A 21140-nucleotide genomic window follows, 5' to 3' on the forward strand; every position below is an offset into this window, starting at 1 on the left:
CACTACCTGACCATTCTGTCTCAGTCACAGTCTGGGACCAGGACATGTATTGGTCAAAGACACACTTCTGTCACAACCTTGGACTAACTGGCTCCGTGATGCCTAGCTCGGACCCTTGGTGCACAACCTGACCATTATTCTGTCTCAGTCACAGTCTGGTCCAGGACACGTGTATTGGACAAAGACACACTTCTGTCACAACCTTGGACTAACTCGCTCCATGATGAATAGCTCGGACCCTTGGTGCACTACCTGACCATTCTGTCTCAGTCACAGTCTGGGACCAGGACATGTATTGGTCAAAGACACACTTCTGTCACAACCTTGGACTAACTGGCTCCGTGATGCCTAGCTCGGACCCTTGGTGCACAACCTGACCATTCTCAGTCACAGTCTGGGCCAGGACATGTATTGGAAGACACACTTCTGTCAAAACCTTGGACTAACTGGCTCCGTGATGCCTAGCTCGGACCCTTGGTGCACTACCTGACCATTCTCAGTCACAGTCTGGGACCAGGACATGTATTGGTCAAAGACACACTTCTATCACAACCTTGGACTAACTCGCTCCGTGATGCCTAGCTCTGACCTTTGGTGCACTACCTGACCATTCTGTCTCAATCATAGTCTGGGACCAGGACATGTATTGGTCAAAGACACACTTCTGTCACAACCTTGGACTAACTGGTTCCGTGATGCCTAGCTCGGACCCTTGGTGCACAACCTGACCATTATTCTGTCTCAATCACAGTCTGGGACCAGGACATGTATTGGTCAAAGACACACTTCTGTCACAACCTTGGACTAACTGGTTCCGTGATGCCTAGCTCGGACCCTTGGTGCACAACCTGACCATTCTCAATCACAGTCTGGGCCAGGACATTGGAAGACACACTTCTGTCAAAATGTATTTGAGTTGTCTCAATTGAAAAGTGTACTTTGATTTATGAGTTACTCTATTTTGATACAACTTTATATTTTGAAATGAACCTGTAATTTTTGCAACCATGTGATGTTCAGAAGATCAATATAGAAGAAAATTGTAAAAGATTATTCTTGCCTTTGCTTTTCTGTGTTGTCTTCAGTTGTTAGAGTTCTGTCAGGGGATGGAGGTTGTGACAACTTCACAACCGATTACCCAACCAAAGTGTCATTGTCTTTCTGAGGACAAGTAGCACACAGAGGCAGAATTAGCTCTGTGACAGCCACAACCAGGGAGGAGACCTTACAAATTATATCTTGCTTCATCATTTGCGGCCAGATATCGCCGGATGCTTTTCTGCACAAGGAAGTTGCTATACATGACAACCGGATACCGACTTCCCAAGGGCCAGCTCGGGTAAACATCTCATGGATCTTGGTCTTTCCAACATTAGCACATATATTGTCCCTTTTCGTTATCAGAAGATGGAACTTTATCACCGTTTGATTCGTCTGCTCGGTTGTCTATTCGCCTGAAGATACCAGTGCAATCGCCAAGAGCGTAAAGACATGAAGACAGACAGGATTAGGCCTACTAATAGCACTGAACGACATTGGTGTTGGGGACAGTTTGCACCTTCAAATAGAGACTCTGGATGTGTAAGATCGGACAGAGCTCCGAGGAGTTTTACATATTTCGTAAGGCAGGTGACCTGTCTAAGGGCGAGTTTGATACCCCGAGTACGGCTAATGAAAAAGATCATGTTTAAAGACATAAGAGTTGGTTTAATGATAACAATCTTGTTGTTTGCGCATTCGATGAGACCTTGGTATGATTAGAGAACTGGTTTAAACCTATGTCCAAAAATGATATTTGTAGGTCTAATTTGATGGTGACCAAGAAAGTGGTCCAGTCACCAGTCAGACAAATGAAATGAAATTTATTGGCCAAAACACAATCTTTGCATATAAGGCACGAAACAGGATTCCGTTTTGCGAGTTGTTGCTACTTCAGGTTGTACCGTCGTCGTCGTCGTTCCACGCGCGCCATTGGTAGGCCTAATACGTTATCTCATTAGCTACCCAGTTTTAGGTTGGAAGACCGGAGTATTTTATCACGAGCCTTCAGTTTTGGCTTGGCCACGTTGTTCGCAGATAGCCCTCGACCCGTCCGCCTCAGCAGTATAGTAGGCCTACCCCACATTGACAACTGAGGACAGGTTGTGCCTTTGAGACCGATTGTTCATGTCTTCACACTCTTGGCGACCGCACTGGTATCCTCTGGCGAATAGACAACCGAGCAGACGAATCAAACGGTGATAAAGTCCCATTTGTGATACTGGGACAGCATTTTAACGCCCGTTGCAGAAGAGACAAGCTGATGACAGTAGCTGCTACAATGTCCCAGGTCTGAATAATAGTTACCAGCCGGCTTTACTCGTCCTAGACCCTGTCACAACCAAGACCATGACAGCAGCTGTCACCATGCTGATGTTGAATTCATGTTGAGTTTACCACGGCGAATCCAAGATCTTGATCGTTAGGGGTAGCTAGGCCCCTGTGCCTCCATTAAGTCTTCACAAGCATGGCGAGATGCAGTGGGGCCTGGTGTGCATGTCGTTTTGAGCACAGCGAGAGGTAGTAGGCCCAGATAAATTTTGCTGAATGCGAATATCTTCCAGAACATTGCGAGATGCTAGCTTAGACGAAGTCCCTGTACTGGAATGACGTCCAGCTTATGCATGTCAGAGATGTTAGCTCCAAGGAAAAGGGTCAGGGTGGCTGTTTGATACAGCAAAATACAATTTGTAGGGATGTAACCGTCTTCAGAGAGTATGTACAAGTACCAAAAGACATTAGTCGGTCAATTTGACACATTCAAGTACTTCTGATTTGCAGCTGAGGTTTTCCAAGACGGCTACAGGTCACCAGGTGAGCTAGAAAAACCAACAAAACTTATCAATTTCAACTTAAAAATTTATTGAATCCAATGACAAAAACAGTGACTTGATCACAGTCATCCGTTTTAAGCACGGACAGGGCAGATGTAAAGTCTGAACATGTTACATTACCGGTAACAAAAAGATGCAGAATTTTACGGAAGCAGAATTATCGCAAGATTGTTCTTACAGGCAGTTTACAAATTTAAGTCCAGATATTGCAAAATAAGGCATTGCAAAAATGTTATTAGAGTATGAACCTGTTCTAATATTCTTCGCCCTCTTCCTCACCCTCAACCTCAACGGAGTCAACACCGACCTCTTCGTAATCCTTCTCAAGAGCAGCCAAATCCTCACGGGCCTCGGAGAACTCTCCCTCTTCCATACCCTCTCCGACGTACCAGTGGACAAAGGCACGCTTGGCATACATCAGATCAAATTTATGGTCAAGACGAGCCCAGGCCTCGGCGATGGCGGTTGTGTTGCTCAACATGCAGACAGCACGCTGGACCTTGGCCAAGTCACCACCTGGGACGACAGTTGGTGGCTGGTAGTTGATTCCGACCTTGAAACCAGTTGGACACCAGTCAACGAACTGGATGGTCCTCTTGGTCTTGATGGTGGCAATGGCAGCATTGACATCCTTAGGGACAACATCTCCACGGTACAACATGCAGCAAGACATGTATTTACCGTGACGTGGGTCACACTTCACCAGTTGGTTGGCTGGCTCAAAGCAGGCATTGGTGATCTCAGAAACTGAGAGCTGCTCATGGTAGGCCTTCTCCGCAGAGATGACTGGAGCATAGGTGGCCAGAGGGAAGTGGATACGTGGGTATGGCACCAAGTTGGTCTGGAACTCAGTCAAGTCAACATTGAGTGCACCATCAAATCGCAGGGAAGCGGTGATGGAGCTGACAATCTGACCAATGAGCCTGTTTAAGTTGGTATAGGTTGGTCGCTCGATGTCCAAGTTACGGCGGCAGATATCGTAGATGGCCTCGTTGTCGACCATGAAAGCACAATCGGAGTGCTCAAGGGTGGTATGAGTGGTCAGGATGGAGTTGTATGGCTCAACAACGGCTGTGGAGATCTGCGGAGCTGGGTAGATGGCAAACTCGAGCTTGGACTTCTTGCCGTAGTCGACAGAGAGACGCTCCATAAGTAGGGAAGAGAAACCAGATCCAGTACCACCACCAAAGGAGTGGAAGAGGAGGAATCCCTGGAGACCAGTGCACTGATCAGCTAGCTTACGAATTCTGTCAAGAACTAGATCAACAAGCTCCTTTCCAACGGTGTAGTGACCACGGGCGTAGTTGTTGGCGGCATCCTCCTTACCAGTGATGAGTTGTTCAGGGTGGAAGAGCTGACGGTAGGTTCCAGTTCGCACCTCATCTGAAAGGAGTAGAGCATCATTTTTACATTAACCTAAACCGCATAGGTTGGAGCAAAATATTGAAGTAGTCAAATGCATTTTAAGAGTGACTGCAAGAGACAGTACACACACTAGGGTTCTGGCCAGTCTATCAATGATGTTATCAATCATCACAACATCTTTCCCTTGCTCAAATACCTACCAACTACTGTGGGTTCCAAATCTACAAAGACAGCCCTGGGTACATGTTTGCCGGCACCAGTCTCACTGAAGAAGGTGTTGAAGGAGTCGTCACCGCCCCCTACTGTTTTGTCACTGGGCATCTGGCCATCAGGCTGGATCCCGTGCTCCAGGCAGTACAACTCCCAGCAGGCATTTCCAATCTGGACACCAGCCTGACCAATGTGGATTGAGATACATTCACGCTGAAAGTAAACATAGAAAGAGAAAGTTCAATATGAGACAACCATTCAGTTTATCTATATCGGTCAATCTCTGAATGATCTTTAAATTGAAGTCATCCTTCAGAATGAGCTAACTGTTTTGGGACGAGTTCCTCTCAGAGTTAAGATCCAATTACCGCCCGAAAAATGCATTTTCAGGCGATTTTCTGGCCTTTTTATTCATTTTTGTCAGTTACTTCCACTATGAGTTGACTTTTGATAACAAGAGGCCCAAACCCCTAGTGCTCAGCTGATTTGTGGAGGGGCAAGGGGTAGACCACTATCCTTTTTAATCATTCATGACATAGATAGGGTTCACTAAGCAACAATTAGGCCAATTTTAGCATGGCACTGACTGACCGAGTGATTTAAGGAAGCATGCAATGGCCTGCTGAGGGCGGATTTAATCATAGGATGTTATACTTGGCTTTCACAAGTCTGATGCAACAGGTAATACCCTGGTAGGCTACATACGGTATACCAGATCAGGCACCAGAGTCAGAATACTCAGATTATCAGGTTGGTTACCATGGCTACCAAGAATTTCCTAGCTGGCAATGGCTGGCAGACAGCCAGTAATTTATTATGGGAGCTGAGTCACCATTGACACCAGACTCCATATTGGCTTCGCCTACTGGAAAAAAACAGTATTTAGGAGCGCAAGCATCAATGTATGCATAAATCTCCAACGGTTGGATTTTGACCGTATCAATGTATTACTAACACACAGATAGAAACATGGTGCCTCTGTCTGAGTGACCAGTGAGATTTTAAGCATGCTTTTGCCATCTTTTAATTTAAATTTATGGGATGGGCCTAAGCTTAAAGCTATATGACACTTTAAAGTGTCCATATAGATGGAAATCAAGACAAAATACATAAAGTGATTTTCAACCACACAACCACTTGTACATCAGACAACCATATTTCTATATGTTGCATGGTAAAAATACATTAATAGGGTCTAAATCCAAACGTTCAAGAATCAAGGTGTGTACATTGATGCTCGTGCTGAATACCCTCGTGCTCCTGTAGGCTGTACAGTCCGAGCTCCCATTCAGTCACAGTACTTGCAAGAAAAGTGCAGAAAGAACGGCGTTTCACATGTCGGCATCTCAAAATGACGGGAATAGTGTGGAGAATAATCTAGACTTACCATTTTTAGCTTGATATGGACGATTTAGGGGAAAATAGTTGAGGAAAGCCCGAGATTCACGCTCACGATACGACTCGAATGGGTCCCGGTGAGAGAGATGGCGGGAAGGCGCCGTGTCGTCCATAAATATACCACGACCTGGTCCCAATTTTCTTAAGACCCGTTTACTTCGTATGCATAACATACAGGATTGTTAATACTAGGGACGAACATGCGCAGGAATACAAGTGCAGTGACAAACTCGCCGCGGTACTAGTGTCCAGTGCCGAAATTTAAAGGAAAGAAATTGGCGCCTCTAGTGTCAAGATTGCCGAAATTAACGAAATCAGCACCTCTAGTGTCAAGATTGGTGCAGTAATTGTACTTATGTGATTCGGGAATCACGTTTTTGTGTGAATTTACACAATCATGTTTTTATATGATACAAGCAATCAGGATAAAACGTCAAACTCGCCCCAGTGCCGAAATAACGAAAACAGCGCCTCTAGTGTCAATTATGGATAAAGCGTGACAAATGACCAATCACGTTTTTCGTGTTGGCTCCGACTGTATATATTAGAGTCCAGAGTTTGATGTATTTGTTATGTGTTTGGTGGTAGACGTTTGCAATGAAAAAGAGTCAAGCTTACATTATTTATTGTTATTGCGTTGTGGATTTCTTGAAATCAGTAGCCCTAATGTACGCACGGGTAGACGCCCGGGTAGACAGTAGTGGGACGGGCAGGGCCAGCCGGGTCGAGGAGGGTAGCAATAAAATACAGAATATGGCCCGGAAAGAAAGGTATTGGGTAGTGGGTGGGTAGTGGGTAGTGCATGGGTAGCGGGTAGTGCTTTTAAGGGGTGCCCTTCCCACTACACCCGGACGCAGTGCACCAGCCTCGTTCCTCAACATAAAGAGATCGAATGGGCTGCCAAGGGAATGGCTACTTCCCTCAAGCCGGAGAATGATAAAACATTGGCCTGCTGTCGAGTCCCTCAGGAGCTGTTCCGCATCCCTAGCATCCTGGGGAAATCAAGGAGTGGCAGTAAACACCCCTGATTTTCTCACAATGCTTTGCTAGTACATGTATCTTATTACTGAGGAGGAATCGCCACTTTACAGGTGGCAGCACTTTTAGCGAAATTGAAAGCTTTCTCTGAGGCTACCGGCCGATTTACTTCAAGCACAGGAACCGCTGGGCCACATTTGTTGTACCCACAGGAGCTGCCGTCACCTCGGCCCTGAATAGAACCTCCAGTCATCCGTGACGTCATGTGTCTCTAGTGGCACGATGCATCCAGTGGCCCTCTCCTCCCCCTGAATGCGAATGTCTCCGTCACCTGGAACCGGGAGCGCCCCGGAATGAATACATTAATGCGAATGTCTCCAGTGGTCACCTCCAGCCATCTGTCGACACCATCTCCTGTCTCCGTCATATCTCTTGTCTCCAGTCGTCAGGTGAACGGTGAATTCTCCATGGTGAGCATGGTACTGCGATTTACCATGGTGAATCGGAGATCTTTTTCGCAGGGGATTCGAAGAGGCTGACACTTCGGCAAATGTCAGTCATCTCTAGCAGATATACAACATAGGGCCACGGTATATTAAATCGTTGGACATTTGAGTTTGTCGGAATGGTCCGTGTATCATGACCATTTTTATGAGCTGCGTTATAGTGTCATTGATAATAAATCATGCCTTTGAGGATACGTTTTAGGACATAGTCAATTGAGACAGTAAGAACCACAGAGCCCAAAAAAGTATGCGGAACCCTTTTCGATTTTGATTTGTTTTATTTACATCGTTGTTAATACGGATGTACATGTAGTGCTCTACAAACAAAAACACGTGAAATGGCAACAATCTGGAACGTGTTGAGAACATCCAAAAACAGTAATATAACATATTGTAGCACATAAATAAATAAACACTATAAGAATAGTGGGATGACCGTCTACCTGTCCTCCTCTAAAGCTGTCTTTCAATCTGTATACATTGATGCAGGGATGCGCTCAGATTGCGTCTGAGGGACTCTGATTTAAATTTGACCTGGTACCCGCCCATTTATTCCTGCTGAATCAGCAACTGCAACAGAATGTCATGATCCATCGTCTGCAGGGTACCGAGATTCATCCCAAGGGCATTTGCTATGCTGCTCATGTCTAAGCCAAACTGCATCAACAGGTCAATGAAATCCATCTCTTCACCTGTGAATGGATTACGGATTTTCGGGCAAGAGAGGTTACATTGCGGCCAGGCGCACCGGTCGATTAGATGATGCTTACATCGATTGTTATGGTGATCCCAGTGGTGCTGGGAGTGTTGGTCGAACAAGGATCTTTTCAAGCGCTTGTTTGCTGAAAAGGAATAAATCAGAATAAAACAATGCTAAATTTTAAATTGTTTTTACAGCCCCGACAAAGCGAGATTCAGTTCCTTCCATTACAAATCACCATCAAATCGTAACCATGTTCAGTGACTCGGTATCGTCCATGCAATTGCTATCCCAGTGTCGAAGTTCGAAATGGCCTGGGCTATTGACGTTCATGCATGGCCTCCAGAATACCGTATAATCAGTCTGAATCCAATGGGACCGGACAGTTTTTCAAGGGTATACTTTCTACGTCTACACTGGTGAAACAACATCAAGTGCGTCTGACGATTGGCCCTCGAAACGACAAGAAAACTGTTTTAAAAGTTTTAGAGAATCACTGAATCTAACCTGCAGTTCATTGTTTGCCGGCGAAGCAGGTGACCAATGAAAATCGAAAAAAAGCGTTGCTGTCAAATCTTACATTTTCCTTTGTTCTTCTTGTCTCTTTTTCGGCTCTTCTTTCTTCGTCTGTTTTTACTTCTTCGTGAATGTGAACCTGACCTCGGTTCATCACCTTGAAATCTGACGATGCGATTTCGAGACTCCCTAAAATAACAAACAGACCATTTCTCTCATGCTTGTGTTTCTAAGTAACAACATTTTAGAATGGTGACGGGTCGTTCGTATCCTGAAAGATAGTCATGCAGAGGCTGTTCTCTGGAAATAAAAGAATAGACTCCAGTCCTTGAAATTAGCATTCACTATGTTTTAAAGGAGTTCTAATTGCTTTAGGATTTCAAGTCCTAGCCAAAATGGCGATATACCTATGGTCAACCCTTAAACTGTCTACACTTACATTTGTCCTCCCCACCGTCGCCAATCAAGCTCCGAATCTTTGTAATGGTTAGTTTCATGTTTGCCCTGTTCCCAGCATCTCAGCGCCTGGGGGAGCGAGATGTCGTTGATGACAATATTTTGCCAATCACTGCAAATGAAGGAGTAAAAAGTTTTTGATTAGCCAGTTTAGGATCCATTCATCTTCACCATTTAGGCCTACTTAAATATTCCTGACCATTTACTTAAATATACATATCTTAGAGTAACCAGACTAGTCTGGTTACTCTAACATATTCACGACGATCATCAACTCCTATTGGACTGAATACCGAATTTGGTAGTATATTTCTAAAAAACTTCTGTACCTCTTACCTTTTCGTTAAGAATATATGGGAGAGGCATGCTGGAGCAAATACCGCCCTGAAAAGATAGAGAGGTTAAGAACTCATACGATAAAAGACAACGATAACGACAATGACGAGGTTTCGTCTGCTCGAGGAAGGTGATAGACCATTGCTATACGCACTGGATAAATCGTGGACGTTGACCACCGTGATAATTAGTGGCTAACGGTCCGAATTTCCTTGCATCAATGAGTGCCTTTATTTTAGAAAAAAATGTATAACATCACAACTTACTACTTTTTCAAATACCTATGTATTTTATCTGCGTTGACAGAATGTTGCAGTGATGCTGCGCTGTTTTGATGTGCTGATATAAAGAAGTCTGAACGGTACACAATGTGTATACTTACGATACATTTTCTAGCGTGTTTTTCAGGCTCTGACCCACTCTGTGAATGTATTGCCACTGAGATTGGCTGGTTGGCGGACCAACGTTATCCGCTGTAATCTGCGCTTCGTCAAACATATTCTGAATGATAAACACTGGTGCTGAAATAGTAAATGGTCTGATACTGAAACCAATTTATTCAAAACGAATAGCCGAAATTGTAGGAAGACCGCCGTTCGAGAATGTTTTCACAAGCAATTAAATAGAAAGTTCCCGATGGTGGTTTTAACTTTTAACTTATCGCCAAAAGGCTTGCATCCTAATTGCGTATATAACGTACTTTGCATTGTCTTGTAGATGACATGTCCAAAGTAACATCTCCATTCTTCGCCGGCTGGCACGCCTGTGCGGCAGCTCTCGGGCACAACACCATTCCATAATCTAAAATAAATCGAAAAGCGAAAGAAATTAATCTGAAGTTTGGTAAACTACGTATCGTTTTTAACATCGACAACATCGTCGTTGACCTTTTCATCAGCGTCGTCATCGTCATCGTCATTATGTCACAGCCTACTTTATCTGTGCCCGATGTCAAATATTGCAGTTTTGGTTTCTATATACATGTACTAAGACAAATGACAGAGGTTTATAGTTTAGCTTTTTCGACTTACTTCTTCCCCCTTTTGATCCCCTCTTTTGGGGCACACAGGTGAGCGTCCGTGCAGGCGATCGGCCGGAATGGATCGTTGTCAAGGAACCATCCAGAATCTGCCAAGCCTCGCACCTTCACGCGTGGGGCGAGCTCTGACAATGTTGTCGAGATCTTGTCAAGGTTGAGCAAAACTCCGGTTGCTCCGGCACTACAAAATGAACAATACTTTGATTTTCGGGTTTTTTTAGTACAGGGAATTATCCCGGCCCGGGTCAGGTTGCCAAAATGTGGAATCGAACCCATGAAAAATAATAGGCCGATAATGAAAGATTCAAGGAAAACATCGACCGTCTACACGACTTCAGCACACTCCGGACGCATTGGACTGACCTCGTCCTCGGATCGAATCTAGGATTACGCAATGGACTGCCCCGGGAGATAATAAAGATCACATTGTGAACAACACATGTTTGATACACCTACCTACTGCCAGCTACTAGCACCCGCTTTGCATTATCCAAGTGACCATCCGCTACAATGTCTTTGATCACTTCCTCGACAATGTAGGTCCCATGGAAGCTGAATTCTTCATCCGATTTCGCTGTGAAGGTCCCACTCCACGAGTCACTTGAACAGTATGGCACTAAGCTGCAAAAAAGAGGAAATAATATACTGGGAATATACTGGGTGACATTCACATGAGGCATGTCACCAGGATTTCTATCGAATGGTTTACCAAGAGATTAGAGAGGATAAGATAGATCGTTCCGCTAACACTAACGATCGTATCAAATAACGTATTTCACGTGGATTTCTTGGTAGAGATTTATATATGTGATGTTATGGTCATACCTACATCATGTTCTCATAGAAATGTAACGGGTTCTCCTCCGGATGGCTTGACAAGATACCAGTGCCTGCAACAAAGGAACACATGTAAAGGCCAACATGATTACAAGCAAACAGATTTACGCGTTCGTGAAACTGTGCTTTCTGGATATTTTATAAATCTTCCTCTCCCTCTGATCAATGGATAAGATCGACTCTTTCACCAGTCTCCTCCACCCACTCGCTGCGCGGCGGATATAGGGTCGAAAAAATGAAATGAAAAATGGCAAAAGGTTTACCCCTTCTTGCTGGTGGCCATTCCTTTGATGACATCAGTTTCCTCATGTTAGTCCACCTGCCCCGGCAGCTAGGCTTGTCGAAGCAGTACCATCCACCTATTGAAGGAACAGATAGGAATTTTAAGCGGAGGTATAAACATTAATAAGATATTGTGAAAAACAAACCGACAACATGAACAAGTAATGTACAATTTTGTGTACACCGTTCATATACATTCTGGAAGTTATCAGGAAGTTCTTGATATTTTCTGCTTCAAGCAGGCTACACCTCATTGTATTACATTATGATACCAACTTGTAAACTCTTGGAGAGCCGTTTTGATAGATGATCTTCAACTCATTCGGTGATGTTTAGGATTGTCAAATATTGAGTTAGCACGTATAATTGATGACTGGTCGTGAGAAAAGTGGATTCGATTTGCGATGTCAAAACCGATTACAATGGGATTTTACTGGTCTGTTGACATTGCTGGCCCCAACTAACCTGTCTCTTTCAATTAACCCTCCATTTGATGTTTTCATGTTTCAACACGATCTGAGAGACGGGAATTTAGGGTGAACACCAACATCCCAATCCAAACAGTAAGTTTGGCGACATTCGTCATAGTTGAAATGTATGCAGTCAAACTTCTTTCCTCGCCTCGGTGTCAGTGACACGAAAACAACCGATTTATAGGTGACCTTACCGGTCAGGTGACCATACCGAATAATTGACACCAATCAACCGATTAGGTGACACACATCCCAACCGATTAGGTGACACACCATCGCCTGATTAAATGACACAAAATCAAAGGCAAAAGTGACCCCTCTCTGGAGCAAACCACTGCGCAACTGACAAAGAAGGTTGCTACGTAAGACCAGAGTCTTTCAATAAACTTTGAAAATGTTATATTGAAAGACTCTGGTACGACCAAGCTAAGTAAGCTACCTTTTTGTTCGGTAAACTTATTTCTCACCTTCGAGGAATATTATCCATTTGGTGCTGCCATAGGACTTCCGGATGTAGTATCTGAAAGTAATTGGCGCAGAGGGAATCGATTTAAACCGTTCATGATCAACGCCTCCAAAAGCTACATGTATTGCTTCTTGCGATAATCGGTATTCATGGTTTGTTTGCTCTAGTATTTGTCAACGTTCTATGAAATGCTATTTTTCCTGGCCGAAGACAGAGTCTGATAAACCCAATTGGTGCCTTACCGTGGCGGCACACAGAAAGACTGATCATATGCAGGAGGACTACTCCCTGGAGAAACTCCTCCAAGTTCACAGCGATGGTATGGCATTTCTTTGATATGGATAAAAAAATTAAACACCCGAAATCATTGACCAAGCAGACACAAACATAGTGGTCTATTATTTTACGATTGAACCAGGAAGCTTACCCTGCTGGTGATCCATCATTGCAAGTGACTGAAGTATTCGTCAGGTGCATCAGTTTCATATCTGGTATCTCCCTGATCCCTCCGCACATGTGCACCGCCCCAGCAAGCCTCCGCAAGTCGCTTAGCACCTTGGCTGGGTCACCAAGTTTTGATAATCTGTTGAGATTGAGAATGGAGTCTCCCTGGGACTTGAAATTAATGGGAGTACTGAACACAAATGGCAGCACGAGAAGCAAAGTGTAGAATATGGTCATGCTTTCTGAAATGAGAAGTTCATTTAAGTAATGTTATTAATTTTACGTAGTTAAATATAAACAGGACCTCCAGAAAGGAAACTTTTTGAGAGCGAATGTTGGCAGAATATGCTTGTGTCGTATAAGAAATGATGATCTTTACAGATTATCATCCATGCAACGAGTTTGGTAATATTTTAAACATGCAGAGCGCTTCCAACCTGATGGCTTGCAATCATTGGGCTATTTGAGGTTCACTTGTATAAAAAACAATAGTATTTTCTGTGACACTATCGCAGAATTAAAGACGGTACAAAAAGGTAAATTACCTTTTTGTACCGTCTTTAATTCTGCGATAGTGTCACAGAAAATACTATTGTTTTTTATACAAGTGAACCTCAAATAGCCCAATGATTATTTTCCAACGTGTTGGCTTTATGATGGCCGTCTTTGTATTGCCATGGGGTTCTAGACTTTAGCAATTTCGTGATCACTTAAAGAGAACAAACACGTCGGAACATCAAAGACCTCATCTCTGACCTTATCTTGTCTCTCATCAACATCAAAAGAAACTCTAGTTAAGAAAACAATAGTACTGACGCGTCCCCTTGAGTTCCTTACTAACAAAACATTGCCAAACAACGTTTCTGCTCATTATAACTTCATCAAAGGCGCTTCAACAAAGAGAGATGATTTCGCCGCACGGGGCTATCTGGCTCATCTTGAGGTAAACGAAGGAATCACGATATCAAGCTGTTCGCCCCCGCTCGGATTGAGTGTGACAAGTTACTATCAAATTCATCTAGATTATACAGATGAAAGCGCCGAAACACTTTAACGATCCGGTTATACGGTTAACAGTCAGGTACCAATTTGTCGCTTAAGTTTTAAACATGCCTTATGTACCCTCTATACTTGGCCAGAAATGTTTCCTACGAAGACGTACGCCTCGCCTTTGAACCTAAGTGGTTTCGGTTACAGTGGGCGAAACTTTCTTTGAATAATGAAAATCAAGTATTTTAACAGCAAGGTAAACTGGTTTCCAACTGAGGCGGCGTATTTGAAGGAGCAGATCAGATCGGGCAGCCTAAACCGTCAAGATGTTCTTTCACAATCCCAGGTTAAATGAGACGGGTAATTCTTTAATATGAAACCACCGCTTATTTGATTCTAAAGAGAGGCATTGAGACATTGTTTGTTTATACCATTTAGATGGGGCGCTTAACCTCCAAAGATCGGAGATTGCCGTATACATGTAGATGACAACTCGTCTTTGCTGGACTTCAGAATTACGTCTCGAAGTCTTTCCGTCAAGCTTACGATAGCAAAATGTGGTTAAAGATCTACATAACAATTTCTGTGACGAAGTACACCGGATATTGTGTATATTGTTTGAAGCTTTCGGTACGTTAAAAAATTAATGCCAAAACCATCAACTTGAGATTTGGGTCTGTCTGAGTTTCCAGACCGGAAAGCCAGTAGTCTGTCGACAATTTCCAGTGCGCGTTGCGCGTGATAGATGTGTAGTGTTCTCATACGAATTTTGATTGATTTGACCTACTTTTCAAGGTCACAGAAGTCAAATGGCATATGGTCAACGCGCTTTAACTATGGCACGTGGCAATTGATCTCCCATTTGGTGAAACATGTATCCTATATTCAGGTGATCTCAGCGACAGGCGAAGTTTGGTTCGATCTGATTCACTGGACCAATTCATGCTTGAATTGTCTACTAAAATATCTATACAGTGAGCACAATTGCCCCTGGCTGTTTTATTCAATTGTATAATTATATAAACGAGTACTTCGTTAACATCAGGAAAGATGCTTGTTGAGGGTTTATATGTTTTTCTGCATTTGCGTTGTTCCTCGATACGTTAACCGAATCCCTGGACATTAAACTCATACCGATTAATCAGATGATCACGTTCGGCCTTGCCTTGCAATATACCAATTTGAATAAGATAAGAACAAGAGGAATAAAGAGTTACCTGATCGCTGACGACAAATGAAGAATCCTCTTCCTTGCCTCCAATAGCTGCTACTGAATCAGATTGTTTTGCTCCATAAAGTATAATTCAAATTTGCCAACGTCACTGGACACTGCAATATCTTGAACAAATGATTTAGAGAGTCAACTGCAACAGTTGAGAGAACGTGTCAGACAAAAGGGTAATTTACCTTGTCGAGAGGATACTCGGGATGGAAACTCAGAAGTCGGCAAATCATAAAGGTTTCTTTGACAGACCCATTATACAAAAGATGTTTCTACCAAAATGATTCGTACATAAGTCGGCGGTCTTTGATGTTGGACGACCGCCTTCTCCAATACCAGCAATGTTGAACCAAACACCATTCAACGAACGATTCGTGAAAAATGAAGTGTAAAAAACACGGATTCGGAGGCATCTAAGTGTTAGAAACAAGTTGTTGACACTCAAAAGGAAAAACTATACTTCTGACAGATCGTTGATTTACGATGTCAACCCAGAATATCATTGTCCTTTTGAGATATCGCGTAACAAATCTGTGAATGAACTTCAGAAGATTTAATATACGTCACCGTATAAATATTGAGGGTACTGCATAAGAAAATGGTATGCGTTCCTACCCCGACCCTCCTCTGGCTACGCTAGTCTATGCAACGTGTAGGATATTAAAGGATACAGCACATCCCGATCTACAAAGGATACCCCAATTTGTCAATCTGCACCTTACCAAATAGGAACATTTGAAATAAGATAATCGCTTGATTCCGTTGGAATCAGTCAGAATCCGACAAATCCACCAACTCCCCCTCGGAGTATTGTAAGCGCTTAGTAAATCAATTACTACAACCTATACGTATATAGAAAAGTGCTATACATGTACATTCTTAAAAGAAATGGTTATGCGCTTTTGAGCCGCTTCAAAAAATATCTAAGCGGTAGCGGCGTCATCAATGAGAACTGAATGAAAAGAACAACGAAATGATGGTAGAATATACCAAGGCAACAAAAAGTAACGAGAAATACGAAATATACTAGAATGAATGATTGTACTTTACCATCCATATCGTAAGCTTCAATCGTAATTATCCGTAGTCAATTTCAAAGTTTTCGCCAGTTCCCAAGTCATGAAATGTTGTCGGCGTCATTGGATGGCATGTTTTATACGACGTTTTATACTGAAGGTTGCCTCCTATCGCTTCTTGGGTCAAACTGTGCCGGATCTAAACTCCGCCATGCTCGAGAATATATAATTAGCAATCGCTTGGTGGCATTCAAAGATTATCGCTTCCATTGAAAAAGGCGGCGACCTCAAAGGCAGCCTATTTACATTATTAAATGAATGTCAATAGGAAAGAGTTGGCGCGAAAACATTCCTAAGAGTTCGATTTCATCTCAAGGTACACAGAATCACCAGTACATCTTGATATGTAACTGTTAAGAAATTAACTCGTGGTTTTGGTCAAATTAAGTTGGCGCAAACCTCCGGGGAGGATCATCGAGGCTCACCTTGAGCTCTCGGCGCGGTGTACAATTGTGCGGTTGTGACCAAGGTTTCCATAACTTCTTTCGCGGTTTACCACGTGCCGGAGCTAACTGTCCAGAGTGCCGTCGGAGAGAACCCATTTGTAAACATCATATATCAGTTGCAAGAGATTGCTTTGGTCGAAAAGATAAATTCTTGGTGCAGTATAGTTGGATGTTCTCGCTACAAACGATGAAAAGTTAGGTGGTGCCTGTTCTACGCTATGACCCACAAGGTCAAACAAACATGTAATCAGCGCCGCCTTTGACAATGCTCCCTTAGTGCATGTTGTATAGAAGAAGGGTAACCTGATCCTGAGCAGGCCGTCACTCAAATACTTTGTGTCGAGTAATTTGATTGGCCACCCGTTTATGATGGTGCGTCCGGCGGATTTCCAGGCCCTTTGTGTCGGCGGTGAAAGGAGGAGACTTTAGGACTGATATTCACCGCCGATAAGTCATCTTGACCCTCAAGCCTTGGATCCACTCCGCCGACCCGGACTCCGTTACACCATGAGGGGAGGTAACGGACCGATTAAATCTGATGGTTCAGAATGCCGATAAGTCGACATGCAAAACACTTGCGCTAAACGTCCTTTTGACCTTAACAATTTCAACAACATCTACAGCTCCAACCGTTCGGAAAAAAATAGAGATTGTGATACACTTATAATTCAACGGAGAGGCGTTCAGAATGACTAAATTAGTGCCCCGGACAAGAAGAGTCTTTTGTCCTTGTAGCCCGACGACCAAGAGCGATCAATTCCAGTACAGCACGGAATAGCACCCAAATACTTATGGCTATTGAACGGTCCGGTTGATCTCATTAAAACCCTAATTAATTAGACTTCAAAGGGTGCCGACAATGAGGGCGATAATGGAATCAAACACCGCTCTTACCATCTCGGGTGTTGCGTTGCGGCGTTGAAGAATTCGTTGGTCTTGAGTTACAAGTTTAGAAGACAATTGGACAATCAGTCTTAGAATTAGAACGTCCTTGGGAAATGCGTCTTTAGATGACAACGTCTTGACGAGTTTTTAATCATGCGCATATTTGAGACAAATGTGAAATACATGTAATTGACATCACACTTCAATGGACAATGAGAGCCGCAACGTTCTTTGATATTTGCCGCACCAAACTATAAGGACTATGGAAACGAAAATCCCGTCAATAGACGCGCGCTGACCCCCTACCTTTTGAAGAGAAACGTGGTTCAGCGCAGGGTTGCGAGGTCAGAAATCACACAAAAATGCAAGAGACCAATTCAGGTCGTTTACGAATTTTCTATCAGAGAAATAATGTCTTATAAACACAAATTGATTGTGTTTGCATGGCGTTAGAATGAAGTCGCGTGTCGTTGATGCGCGAAAAGCAAGGAATAGGGCTGTGTCGGCTTCGGGATATATTTTTGTTAAAGAGAAACAATATTTTGATAAAGCAAATCTGATTCCAGAGTGAGTGACCTTCTCATTTCTAGAATGTGGTGAGCATAGAAATAAATATAACTTGAAGAGATGAAGCATTTCTTGTGTACGAGCTCTTGAAGAGTAACATTTTCTAATATTTTCAGTAAATTATTCTCTTTTGCATAGAGAAAGATTTACACAATATCTTCCGGAACAAATAACTTTGGTGATCATTAATTCAGTTTTTATCCCAGTGTTTGACTCCATTTTGGCGCCAAGTAGTACCAGCATCCTCCAAAACATAGATTCATGAACCTGGAAAAGGAGAAGTGCTGTATAATCCCTTTATTCCTTGAGAAGGATTAATGTGAACAAAAAGATACCATTATTTTGTTTTTACAAGTGCCACCACCATGTAGATTGCGATGACTTCTAAACGGAAAACTGTGTTAAACTTTAGTCACATCCATTCCAGTTCTTGTGCTGTCATCTCCTGTCACTCATAACACAAGCACGACCTATTTAGTCAGGGAGTGGGAAACTGGTTTCAAAGCTCAGTGTCTAGACAATGCCAATAGGATGGCTTCATCTTCAGAATCGTTGACACACAGCAACAGCAGTCATTAAATCGACTACCCAATCACTGTGCAAGTGGCATATTCTGCTACATCCAGATCTTTTGTATTAAGGGAGCTTCCATAAAGCATGTACACACTTAAACATCGATTTTCGGACCCTCCTACCCCCTGTACACTCTGGCCAAAACCACTCATGAACATATATGCATCACCCTGTATGCATATGCGTCAGTTAATGGTGAATTGATCCGCTGCTAGCAATTGTGTTTTGTCCGGGAACCCAATACATATCAACTCGCCATGAACTAGCCCAATATAATTAGCCCCCATGAGGTGGCACTCAATTGGTCAGACGAATGTATTGCACGAGTCCGCCCTCTAGCTGGAATTGATGCGATACTGAATAATACCGCAGGACGGCAACAAACTCATATGCGAAGGTTCCAGCTGGAAAATGGTGCTTTGGAATGGACCCCTCCCCCTCGGTACGCACTCCATTTCCCCTGGCACCAACCCTCTTTCCCCCCATCTTGATCCTCAATGTATTGACATAGCTCAGCTTCTAGACAACGCGAGACGGAGGCAATACCGCTGGAAGTTCAGTTTGCTTCCTCCTTTGGTGTGTATACTTAATGGATGCCCCACAACTCCTTATACAAAATTAATACAAAGACAGTGTTCTTACATAAAAGAGTGAATGATTAAAATGTTTATTCATCTAAGTAATTTGCTTGGGAAACTAGCTTACTACTGGTACCTTTAACAACATTCTAAAATGGTGGAATGACATCATTATGTATAACTTCAACTCTGACAAGAGATTAAAGCAGATATCTTGTCCTATTCTCCTCTTCACCTCTGATTTTGCAAATCTGCAATACTGTTCATCTACTTAAAATGCATTGGCAGTTAACATACTCAGTTACCATCATTTCAATTAGAGAGAAAGTCCAAAACAGTTAAAAGTGAAGCTTTAGATTCTTTATCAGCAAATATTTGATATCAATCTCAATGTAGTTCTCTCATTTCGAAAGTTTTCTTAAGGACACAATTTCTTTCCAAACAGTCAATGGTGATGCCATCTACAGGCTGCAACACTTACTGAAATAATCAAATTGTTGAACAGTTGGCAGACTAAACAAAAAATCTGAAAGATATCCCAGGAGTATGATATCCTAAGATTTCCATTGAACTTGCAACTTTTTGAAAAGCGGTTGTGATAAGTGATTGACAACAATATTCCTGATAAGAATCCAATTCGAATTGGAATACCATTTGTTTAACCATGTCTTTGAGTACTCAATAGGGTCTAGGCCTTCGGCCCGGAGGTGGACCACCACCAGCCCTAGGAGGAGTGATAGCAATATCAATATAATCACCGATATTGAACCTTTTACTGGCCAAAGAAACGTTGTCATCAGCTCCACGCTGTCCAGCACTAATTGTGCCTATCTCTCGCATGCGATACATAGGCCCCCTCTGGTCAGGGTATATGATTGCAAAGTCAAAATATGTTCCCTTTCTCCTGGCGTCCGGGTTGACTTCTTTTACAAGTCCAGTGAGTTCTTTTAGGGTGGCATCCATCCTTAAAGAAATAAATACATTAACTGTAATTACAGAAAATATGGAATATTTTGGAAACACACAATCCCTGGAGCATATTGAATGACAAGAGTTGTCTTTGTGGGAACATGTCAGAATATAAACATAAACATTGGGAAATAATACCAGATATTCAAAATAACACCAGACTGGTTTTGCACGTTTTGTGATAGTTTCAATAATCGGAGACCTTTATAGCCCTTTTTTCAAGCTCACACAAGAACAAAAGACTTATCAAGCTTGAGTCTAGAGATGGATTCAGCAAAACACCACAACTCACCAAGTATAAATCTGCAGTTCATTTGACGGGGTGTTCCCTCTTGCAAATTCCCTCATCTCATGATGGCGCCCCATGTTACAAAAGACCCTCAGGAGAAGCGGGCATGTCTGAAAAGCAAAATGATTATTATCTGATCATGCATTCCTAAAGACCAGTGAGTGAATGAGACGAAGTTCATAAAGAATCAATCAGTCAAAAATTGGTAAAATCATGCTTTATGCAGGGAAATTCTTGATCAGGAACAAGCCATTTGAGGCAAAATACTGACCAATTTCTCCAGTGATTGCTTTGCGTGCAGTGCCCTTCTTTCGTGAAATAAAGAATAGGAATAGGGACATGTCGAAATTAGAGAACATGTCGGGTTGGATAGAAGTAATGGCAACATTTCCCTGTTTCAGAATTTTTGCGCCATCAAAAGTTATATCACCTCGTAGACAAATATATATACTACATAATCAAACAATCAGATATATATACTTTTTCCCTGTTTACTGGTTTCTCGGGTTCTTTGTCGCCCACAATTAAGGATTCAACATGAGAAGCCATGTTGTTTTTTGGTTTTTTGTCCTGTTGTTGTTGTCGCAGAGAATATCGCGATTAACCGCATAGCCGTCTGTCTTCGGGGACCGTCTACGGCGGGATTGGGTCAATCCTTCGAATTCG

The 21140-nt window shown here is 42.8% G+C and overlaps 3 protein-coding genes across 8 annotated transcripts; all 3 read right to left on the reverse strand.

Moving 5' to 3' along the window:
• Window positions 1-2884: 2884 nt before the first annotated feature.
• On the reverse strand, window positions 2885-5943 carry LOC135488236 (tubulin alpha-1A chain-like). The gene is made up of 3 exons (XM_064772757.1): window positions 5836-5943; window positions 4439-4661; window positions 2885-4256 (listed from the first exon to the last, which is right to left on the reverse strand). Exons 1-3 carry the CDS (start codon window positions 5836-5838, stop codon window positions 3127-3129), a joined length of 1356 nt encoding a protein of 451 aa, XP_064628827.1. The 5' UTR covers window positions 5839-5943; the 3' UTR covers window positions 2885-3126.
• Window positions 5944-7597: 1654 nt separating this feature from the next.
• On the reverse strand, window positions 7598-16301 carry LOC135488235 (palmitoleoyl-protein carboxylesterase notum1-like). 6 transcript variants are annotated; one of them, XM_064772754.1, is made up of 14 exons: window positions 16142-16301; window positions 15087-15198; window positions 12863-13121; window positions 12437-12489; window positions 11478-11573; window positions 11207-11267; window positions 10834-10998; window positions 10370-10558; window positions 10039-10139; window positions 9721-9859; window positions 9339-9386; window positions 8986-9114; window positions 8611-8735; window positions 7598-8172 (listed from the first exon to the last, which is right to left on the reverse strand). In XM_064772754.1, the coding sequence occupies exons 3-14, from the start codon at window positions 13114-13116 to the stop codon at window positions 7880-7882; spliced, it is 1653 nt and encodes a 550-aa protein (XP_064628824.1). In that variant the 5' UTR covers window positions 13117-13121; window positions 15087-15198; window positions 16142-16301; the 3' UTR covers window positions 7598-7879. The 6 variants fall into 6 exon arrangements, with proteins under 6 accessions (XP_064628824.1, XP_064628821.1, XP_064628826.1 ...); XM_064772751.1 differs by having other exon boundaries at window positions 15087-15207; XM_064772756.1 differs by having other exon boundaries at window positions 15087-15233.
• Window positions 16302-19272: 2971 nt separating this feature from the next.
• On the reverse strand, window positions 19273-21037 carry LOC135488227 (histone deacetylase complex subunit SAP18-like). The gene is made up of 3 exons (XM_064772738.1): window positions 20955-21037; window positions 20478-20584; window positions 19273-20180 (listed from the first exon to the last, which is right to left on the reverse strand). The coding sequence occupies exons 1-3, from the start codon at window positions 21021-21023 to the stop codon at window positions 19895-19897; spliced, it is 462 nt and encodes a 153-aa protein (XP_064628808.1). The 5' UTR covers window positions 21024-21037; the 3' UTR covers window positions 19273-19894.
• Window positions 21038-21140: the final 103 nt, after the last annotated feature.

This window comes from Lineus longissimus, chromosome 5 (genome assembly GCF_910592395.1).
Source record: "Lineus longissimus chromosome 5, tnLinLong1.2, whole genome shotgun sequence".
Taxonomy (NCBI): Eukaryota; Metazoa; Nemertea; class Pilidiophora; order Heteronemertea; family Lineidae; genus Lineus; species Lineus longissimus.